The 9313-nt window shown below is 37.8% G+C and overlaps 2 protein-coding genes across 2 annotated transcripts; both read right to left on the bottom strand.

The window, feature by feature from the left end:
* Positions 1-773: 773 nt before the first annotated feature.
* On the bottom strand, positions 774-2640 carry LOC113698354 (probable aquaporin NIP-type). The gene is made up of 5 exons (XM_027218142.2): positions 2341-2640; positions 2031-2252; positions 1719-1916; positions 1263-1324; positions 774-1151 (listed from the first exon to the last, which is right to left on the bottom strand). The coding sequence occupies exons 1-5, from the start codon at positions 2473-2475 to the stop codon at positions 923-925; spliced, it is 846 nt and encodes a 281-aa protein (XP_027073943.1). The 5' UTR covers positions 2476-2640; the 3' UTR covers positions 774-922.
* Positions 2641-4862: 2222 nt separating this feature from the next.
* On the bottom strand, positions 4863-8112 carry LOC113700196 (U-box domain-containing protein 45). The gene is made up of 2 exons (XM_027220711.2): positions 7628-8112; positions 4863-5963 (listed from the first exon to the last, which is right to left on the bottom strand). Exons 1-2 carry the CDS (start codon positions 7966-7968, stop codon positions 5114-5116), a joined length of 1191 nt encoding a protein of 396 aa, XP_027076512.1. The 5' UTR covers positions 7969-8112; the 3' UTR covers positions 4863-5113.
* Positions 8113-9313: the final 1201 nt, after the last annotated feature.

Genomic DNA, 9313 nt, shown 5'->3' with positions numbered 1-9313 from the left:
TGAAATTTATGTTTACTATAATATTTTCCTTTAATTATACAAGTATAATGCATCTTTCTTTGACCTAAAAGTATAAAGGAGTTTTTTAACAATTGCATATGGGCACTTGTTAATGTATGTATTGTCCTTTTTATTTTCCAAAAAACTGGAAATTTGAATCCCTAATATTTGAGATTTCAACCTTAACCATTTGACCAATGTCCCGTCGACTCAACTCGGCATCTAGTCATATTTGAATGTAACAAACTAAATAATCCCAAAGACCCGGTCCATTTACCTAATTTTAAAGACAATCTTAGTAGTCATTCTTGAAATAGGATTGCATGTTTTTAGGCCTTTCATCGTTTAAAGCCCCAATGCTCATGTCCTCTTTCTGTCCGTCGCGTCACCCATGCTCGCGGCTAAGAGACGACAAAGGTAAAGAAGACAAAATATGACTCGAGAAATGACAAGTTTTTTTGCAGAAAAATTCTGTGATACGTAGAAAATAACAATCCAAACTAAGAGACGACAAAGATGAAGAAGACAAAAAATGACTCGAAGCCTTGTTTGGATTGAAGTTTTTTTGCAGAAAAGTTCTGTGATATGCGGAAAATAACAATCCAAATGTGAGGTCGATTCCATGAGGCTCCAACGATACTAACGAATGCAATAGAAATATCTGCCTATAGAAAAATGAAGAAGACACAAATTAGATGTCCTCTAACATTTTATTTATACCAAAATGAAACAGTTAAAAGAAGCGAGACAACTGAGAAGCAGGAATTGGAAGATACCGTGTAAAAGACTTCAAATTGAGCAATAAACAAATGTTTCACAAGAAAATCATAACCAAAACAGCTGAAGTAAATAAAGCAACAGACACTAAATACTTTTCAAATATTTACATGTCCAAGCCTCCAGGGCAAACAAGCCTTCATCCCTAGCTAGAATTATCAAAATATCTTCTGGAAAGACTGTTGCGAAATGATCCGCCTTTCAAATGCTCTTCGAGCGGCTTATCAGTGTACCTGATCAAGTTATAGACAAATGCTCCGAGTATGGTTCCGATAATTGGTCCAACTATATAAACCCATAAGCCTTTATAAACATGCTTAACTATGGCTGGACCAAAGCTCCTTGCTGGATTCATCGATGCACCCGAAACTGGCCTGCACTCGAAATATATCACTATTTTCCTGTTAAACTCGGTTGAACAGCTTTCTCCGTCAAGATGGAAAGATTTTTATACTGTTCAAATCCAAATAGTACAGATTACATACCCTGCCACGAACACGTTTAGCATGATGGTCATTCCCACTGTGATTCCTGCCAGGTTTCCTATCTACACATTTCAAAAATTCAAGAAAATTCACTCAGGAGTTTGCATGGACACATTGAGAGTATTGAACTTTTTCAAATGCTTTTCAAAACCATACTTAAGTCTTGCCTTCTTTATTTTTTTAGAATGAGATTTTGGATTCTGAGGTCACGTTTGAATTGTATTTTTTTTGTAGAAAAATTACTGTAACAATTTGATATACGTGAGGTAAAACGGTGATTGAAAAATGTGTTCGCGAAAAACACGTAGCAATTTTCCTTTTCCAACTCTTTTACAAGTTCTGAATGCGCCCCAAGTCCTCCGCCACGGAGTCAGTAGATGAGATCAATATCTCATGCAAAACGAACCTCAGCCGCACAGAGAATATATATGTATGCATACATGTAGGGAGGATTACCGCTCTACTGTCCGTGGCGACGCCGGAGATGACGAACATCAATAGGAAGGAGATGATAATTTCTATGGCAAGAGACTGTCCATCGGACCCAGCTGGTACGGTACCAAAATAATCGTCGGAAGCCACATCAAACATCAAAGCCAATGTGCAACTGGCCAGAGTCGAGCCCATGAATTGAGCCAGAATGTACAGAGGCACCTGAGCATTGTGGATTATTCACGATCAAATAAATAAAATGTTTAGACGGAGTTACGCTATAAGTAGGTTTCAATCAAATCATATCCCACAAATTTGAAGATTGAATGGCCGAACCTCTCTCCAGGGAAACCCACGAAAGATGGCAAATGCAACCGTGACAGCAGGATTAAAATGAGCCCCAGAAACATGACCCACGGTGTAAACCATGACCATCACTATCAGTCCCCATGTCACGCAAACGCCTGGAAATGTGACATTGCCATAGATTTTATTCACAACAACTGAGCCACACCCGGCAAATATTACAAAGTAGGTCCCAACCACCTCTGCTACAATCTGAGAAGCAGGGGAAGCGAACATTATTATTGATTTTACGATGTCACGCGCAGGAAAATAAGGTACATTTTTAACAAATGTAATTGACCTTTTGCAGGATGATAATGACATCTTTTGATGAGAAAAAGCCCTTGTGATAATCACATTCCCGCTTGTTGCTTTCAACGCCTTCTTCCATTCTTGAGATTTCCTCCTCTTCAACCCTATCAATACCGGCAGGCATACGTGGTGGGATTGTATGTATTGTTTATAACCTTGCAATCCGCGATCAGTACAAGTTGTAAAGGCCGGAAGAAATCATGCAGTTTTGAAGGATTATGCAACTGAGAATTTTGCGGGATAAATATAGATGTTTAGGCAACAGGTTTTCGTTTAAAATCTTATTCAAGATGAGGTGTACAGTTGGATAAGGTTTTTAGGAGATAAGTTGCATATAATTATCCGTTAAAAACTGAGTACCATACAGCTTATATTACTTACTATTTTTAAATAGAGAGGTGCTATTTACACTCCATTTTTTGCTATTTGCACTCTCACTATTTGTTTCATTACATACAAAACTATATATAATTAAAACGATAGTAAGGGTGTGATTAACAAAAAGTGGGATTGCAAATAACAATTCCGTTTTACATAAGATTAGTTGTAGTTTGACCAAATCCTCCACAAATTGAGGCACTATTTTCCTTTTTTTCAAAATGAAAATTAAAACAAGGTAAGGAAAAAAGCCCATGCTCTAACACATAAATGTCATTATACGCTGATAACAATTTTCACAAAAATATAATGCTCATCTCTTTTGCTCAGTAGGAGCATACATTACATGCTTTTTTTTGCTAGCATAAGCGGGAGAATTCGAATCCAAGCCATCCTTCTTCTTCACGTATATGTCAATGATGAAACTACATTGTTAGGTTTCCAAAACTGGGCTCTTAAGTAAATGAACTAGTTTCTTGAGCTACGTGTGTCCAAATTGTGTGAACTAATCGACTGATCCGTCTCCTAATAAGAGATGAAATGGTTGAGGCGATCACCTGACTGCAAACTTACGAAATTAGGTAATTAGAGCTGATTGATTTTGAAATTGTTCTCATCGCTTTTCAGATTCCTGGTGTTTTGCTTTACAACGCCTTCCATTTTTGAGATTATTAGTTCCCCTTAAAGTTTATCGAAACTGGTCGCCATACTTGAGACTGTTTATAGTCTTGCAAATACAAGCTCTTTGAAGAACTGGGCAGCTTGATTTTGATTGATGGAGTTTCCATTTTGGATATAAATTGAGATGATTTAGGCAAAAAGGGAAAAAAAATCGTCTAAAATTTTAGTGAAGGTAATATGTACAACTGGATAAATTTCATAACTAACACATATCTCTCTAAATTAAAAATGATTAATATTTCCTACACTGACAGTATATACGCTGTCAGCGTTGAATGAATGACAATTATGTAAAATTTGAATTTGAAATTTAATTTTTACACATGTGTCATGGATCCAACAATGATAGTGTATGCACTGTCAATATATATAAGATTTATTCATTAAAAAAAAGGGATAAATTATCTTTTACCTTCGTGTAAATTAGTGCTTTATCATATAACTCGTCTATGGTTTAAAAATCTATATATAATCCCCTCATGATTTGGACTAATGTGTCACAGTTATAGTTTTTTCAATTAAAACTAATAGTCAAAAGTAAAAAGTCAAAGTTAAAATAATAAATTAACAAATTTACCTTTTCATTACTTCTTTTTTTTCCTCCAAACATAAAATAGAAGAAATTAAAATAAAAGTAGATAAATAAGAAATAGAAAATACCATTAAAGATTTGGTTTAAAAACCTATAATGATATTTGTAGTCAAAAAAGATTTGGGTATTTTTGTTTCTTATTTATTTGTTTTATATTTCCCCTCCATCCTTTTTGTTTCTTATTTATTTTTTTATTTCCCACCCATCACTTTCGTACTTGGAGAAAATTTAGATTTTGTAGGCTAAATATAAGTTTTCAAAATCACCTCATTCTCTTCCCGAGAGATAGAGAGAGAGAAGGAAAAAAGAAAAAAAAAAGTAGTGAAATGGTGAATTTGTCAATTAGTAGTTTCATTTTGACTTTTTACCATTGATTGTTAGTTTTAATGAAAAACTAATGGTGATATTTTAACTTAAATCATGAGAAGGTTATATATGAATTTTTAAATCATAGAGGATTTATGTGATAAAACATCAAATCATAGGAGAATAAAAAAAATTTATCCTTAAAAAAAATGAATCTCTATCTCATATTAGTGACTCACCTCCTTTGATATTTTGGATAAGATTACTATGCTAAAGACTTTACTCGCACCGCATAGCCTTTAGTTGCTGCCTAAGAAGGTTGCTGCACCTAATATTCTTTTGCCTACCAGAATTTGTTAATTGGTGCGATGTATCTTAGGCTGCCCACGAAAGTATACTGCCGCACTATTGACGCAGAGCATGTACGGAGACTGCCGACCACGAGAGTTGCCTATAGCCATAATTGAATGTTACTAGTTGTCATGGACCTTGATGAGACTGGCAGCAGGAAAATTGGAAAATGCAACTTTCGGAGCCCCGGAACACTTGAAGAATAGGTGCAAAGAAAACATTCACATATCATACAAGCTTTCAGTACACGTCGTATGGTACAAAACTGGTAGCACACAATACCTACGGTACCAGCCTTTCAAAACTTTCCAGCTTATTGACACTTACCAGTCTCTTGGAACCCATCAGAATGGGCCAGGACCGGCATGGTTTTATGATATTTTTAACTATCACACAAAAGTTTACATGGGAAACCTGTAATCATAAGAAAAAGTAAAAGCTGACCCATCACAATTCACTTAGATGAAACCTCAGATGCACAACTAGCCACTGGCAAATCAGCTGGAGTGTATACCAGGGCCCTCTGCTGTAAATGTCTTAAACTCTGCTCCATACTAACTTGTACCATCTCGGCTAGCATCTGCTTGGCCTTCCCTGCTTGATCCTCGCCGTCTATCTGAGATATTAGGCTGGAAACTATGTTCTCTAGGGTGTCTGGTTGAAGCTCGGACCTTGGATAAGGAGAGTCTCTTAGCAACCGCAGAAGCATTTGCGCTTTTGACTGGGACTTCGGTGATCCTTGAATGGTAAGCTCAAGAAGACCAGGTATTACGCCTTCCCGTAGAATTGGTTCCCTATACTTGCTCCGATCACTCTGACACATTGTCAAAAGTGTTCCTACAGCATGTTCCCGGCTTTGAAGAGAACCACTTTCAAGCACTTCTACAACTGCAAGTACTCCGCCTTCTTCAGATGTCAATGCAATTCTGCCCTCTTCAAAGCCTACAAAAGATTCCACGAGAGCTGTACATTTTTCAGCTGTTTTTGAAGACTTCTTAGAAGATTTTATCAAATCAACTATACAAGGAACTGGTTCTGCTTGAAGAATTAGGTTTAAATTGCCCGGATGAGTCGAGAGATTATAAAGAGCCATAACAGCATCAACCTTCATTTGCATGCATCCATCTCTTAGGATTTCCACGAGGAGAGGGATGGTCCCAGCAGCACTAATAATTGGCTTATTTACGGATGAAGCAGATAATGTTAGCAAGGCTGCAGTTGCATGCTCCTGCAATGGATGGTCCGACTGGAGAAAACCGACGATGGGCCCAAGAGCACCAGCATCAATTATACTTATCTTATTCCTGCCAAGAAATATAAAATAAATCAATTAGATGCTGTTAAAGAGAAGGAGCCAACAAGGCACGTATGCCCTGAAATTGGCACTCCTCAGTACATGGCTAAACTGACAGCAAATAAGCAACAGGCACTGCTGAGTATATTCAGATGCAAACCGAGGTCAGGTCATTTAATTAACTGGTGACTACACGACGTATTCGCTGATCAGCATTTCCTTGATTATCAAATTCCTACAAATCTAACAAGGTTCAAATAATCAAATTGCAAATGTGAAGCACGATATATCCTTTGTGCATTGCAGCCCATCAAAAGCCCTGTAGAAGGAATAGGAAAACTTCAGTAAGTTGAAGTTTTGCATTCCCAGATGCACTCAATGTCACAAACATGTATAGGTTCTTCCTCTGGTCACAGCAGCAACATCTTTCTGAGATACACGAAGGAAGCAAATTAACCACTTTGCTTGAAATTGAGTTAGACCCAGAGCTGAAATGGCGTCAGCTAGACGCATCGTTACAATCAAGTTGACTGCCAGTTGATTAGTAATTAAAATAGGCTCCTAGAGCTATGAACTCTTTTTGCATATGCAAGCCAACTATAATCTGGTCAAGTTAGGAAAAGCAGAGTGTAGCTCACCGATCGACACTACGCTAACATCCTTAAAAAAAAAAAAAAAACTGTACTAGTCCCTCCCAATATCGAAGAAAGAGGTACCCTTTTGACTGACAAACTTAGATAAATAAATTGTTCATATTGCTTTGGAATAGAATTGGTAAAATTCTCAAAGGCCAAGCTTAAAAAGATGCAATCAATTTTTATTAGAAGCACTAATCCCAGTTTATCGACAAATTTCAGTTAATACGCTATTATTGCAGTCTGATGAAGACAATAAAGTTTCCCTTTCTGGCACAGAATCAAGGCAAGGCAGAGGCTTCACAAACAAGGCAGTGGCCACGAGAAAAAAGAGAAAAGGTCAAAAAGGAGATCATCAGAGAGGAAATAAAGTAAAGAGGGAGGAAACATTTAAAAAAGAAAGCGTAACATGTGAACAAAAAGAACAATCTCACCTTTAAACCTAACCAATCTGATATTTGAAGCATTAGATCCAAGTCATCCTTAGGAAAGCTTCTTGCTTGAATATGCTTTAACGATTTTTCAATTTTTTCCTTTTCCAAATTCGAGGCAATTTATCATAGTTGTCATCTACTAATCGTAGCTAAGTTTCCCTAATTTGGAATTTACATTAATTTTCAGAGCAAGAAAAACATCACAATATCCAGTTAAAAAAAAAAAAGAGGACCATGAAAGCTGAGTATCATTACCTAAGGCAAGTTAAGCTTTATCACTACTGCTTCATACCTTTTTTGGGGCAACCAATCCAATACCAAGTGGGAAAAAAAATTAAAGCAAAAAAGAAGCACAGAAGATGAAAAAAGGTAGTACCACACCAATATTTACTTTATGCAGATCACTGAATCCCATGGAAAAAAGCAAGAAAGCGACGGTAAAACAACCTTAAAAGGTAAAAATTTCAGAAAGCCCCCCAACAAATTCAGCTTATTAAAAATTACAGCCACCCAATACAAACTAAGATGAATGGTAGCAGTAGTAGTAGACTAGTCGCAGTATAAGCGCAAAAAGGTAGTTGGACGTAGTTATCAGAGATGCTCACGTTTCGTCTTTGACGGCGAGGTTGAGGAGGGCGAGAAGGGCGGCTTCGTTGGCCTCAACGGAGTTAGCATAAAGGAGCATCTGCACGAGGGGCTTAACGGCGTCAGAGAAATGACGACGGTACCTCTGGGAAGTCTTGGCGAGCCGGCGGATCTCCCTGGCGGCTTCAACTTTTTGTTGTAGGTCGTCGGATTGAATGAGATGGAGTATTTCACTGACTTTAGATGGACTCGGACTGCGAAGAGGCACATCTGTATCGGGACTTGCGCCGGCGGTTGTCGTTGCTACTGCTGCTTCGGTAGGAGGTGTAGCAGCGACAACGTGGTGGTTCGGCAAGTCCATTTTAGTACTGTGTTCTTTTATTCGCCCGTTATTTGGGACTTTGGGAGATAATTATTTGTACGCAAGGCCAGTACCGGCTAGTAGGATGAAAGAATAAAATGGATTGGTGAGAGAAAAAAATCTGAGGTAGAAGGGCTGCTGAGACTTGGGGGAATGAATGAATGGGACTATGGGAGGGGCGTTGTTATTACTTATTAGTTTTAGTAAATACCCAAAAAAAAAAAAACGTAAGGCCGAGAGAAATTGTGAGGACGGGTGCCGTGGCGTTAAGCAACAGTTACAGGGGCAGTGTCGTCACCAACAAAAAGAAAATTTGCTAGTGGCAGGGATAAAAAGGGACGGTGCCTGTGGGGTGGGGGCCGGCGTTAGGTGGGGTACCCTATGGCCGCAGGGGTAGGGTGATTTTCGTGTTTCAACTGCTTGCCTTTGTCCTTGCTTCAATTGGCAGCTAGGAAGGTTGTGGCCTCGTGTGCTACTCTGCCTTGGGGCCGGGCAGGGATCGGTTTTAAATTGATCCCGCCTTTATTAAAGTGGATCAGGAGGCGTCCTGCTGGTGAATTAGTAGTGTATTATCCTACTTTTTCTTGCTCGTTTGCTTTCTCTTTTATTATGTCTTCTGAGATGCCACTACCCAAGAAACAGCTACTCCATACTTTTTCTTGCTTGCTTGCGTACTAACTCAAAAGTGTTACTAGTTGCGTAGGCGTAGTTATAATCAAAGTGTCAATCATAACCCAACTCATTTATATTTATCCGTTCAAATGTGTTGCTCGGTAAAAAGTAGATTTAGACATGTAATAAATTTTGAATGGATTTAGATGGATAAATCGTGCGAACTTATTTAATTCGTAGATATTAGGTTAACTCGTATTATGCATCTAAGCCCCGTTTAAAAGCAATTGCACATCTAAACTCAATTTTACATGGATGTTACGCGGATAAATTTAAATCTCTAACTAATTCAATAACAATAATATCGAGCTATGTGGTCAAACTAGTTTGTGTTGATCCATTTTCTCCCATTGCATGTGCACAAATGCAAAGCACAATTTGAAAGTACCAAATACGGAAGACTATAGCTCTAACAAATTTATACTGCATCCAAATTATATGATGGAAAAATACTCGTACTCTATGTGTCATGGTTACATGATGGATTGCCGCTTCTATTCTATGCAGTATATTTTATAGCCACATGGTGTAGTGACGCATAGTCGATAACGATGTAAGAAAACTAATCTTGAGATTCACACACACGAACTATTGTTCTTTATACTACATACTCTACAAATGAATCAGTAAATCAAGTTCAACTTAGGTTAGGTTGTGTTTGATAAAACTGAAA

This window comes from Coffea arabica, chromosome 7c (assembly GCF_036785885.1).
Source record: "Coffea arabica cultivar ET-39 chromosome 7c, Coffea Arabica ET-39 HiFi, whole genome shotgun sequence".
Classification (NCBI taxonomy): domain Eukaryota; kingdom Viridiplantae; phylum Streptophyta; class Magnoliopsida; order Gentianales; family Rubiaceae; genus Coffea; species Coffea arabica.
This window is presented reverse-complemented; position numbering and strand designations above follow the sequence as displayed.

What these genes read in the sequence shown, in the direction of transcription:
- LOC113698354 (XM_027218142.2), bottom strand. Translation starts at nt 2,475, where the DNA reads ATGCCTGCCGGTATTGATAGGGTTGAAGAGGAGGAAATCTCAAGAATG. An exon ending in TCATTATCATCCTGCAAAAG is followed by an intron (nt 2,253 to 2,340) that starts GTCAATTACATT and finishes CCTGCTTCTCAG; the next exon opens with ATTGTAGCAGAGGTGGTTGG. An exon ending in CTAAACGTGTTCGTGGCAGG is followed by an intron (nt 1,152 to 1,262) that starts GTATGTAATCTG and finishes TTTCGAGTGCAG; the next exon opens with GCCAGTTTCGGGTGCATCGA.
- LOC113700196 (XM_027220711.2), bottom strand. Translation starts at nt 7,968, where the DNA reads ATGGACTTGCCGAACCACCACGTTGTCGCTGCTACACCTCCTACCGAA. An exon ending in CTCGCCGTCAAAGACGAAAC is followed by an intron (nt 5,964 to 7,627) that starts GTGAGCATCTCT and finishes ATTTCTTGGCAG; the next exon opens with GAATAAGATAAGTATAATTG.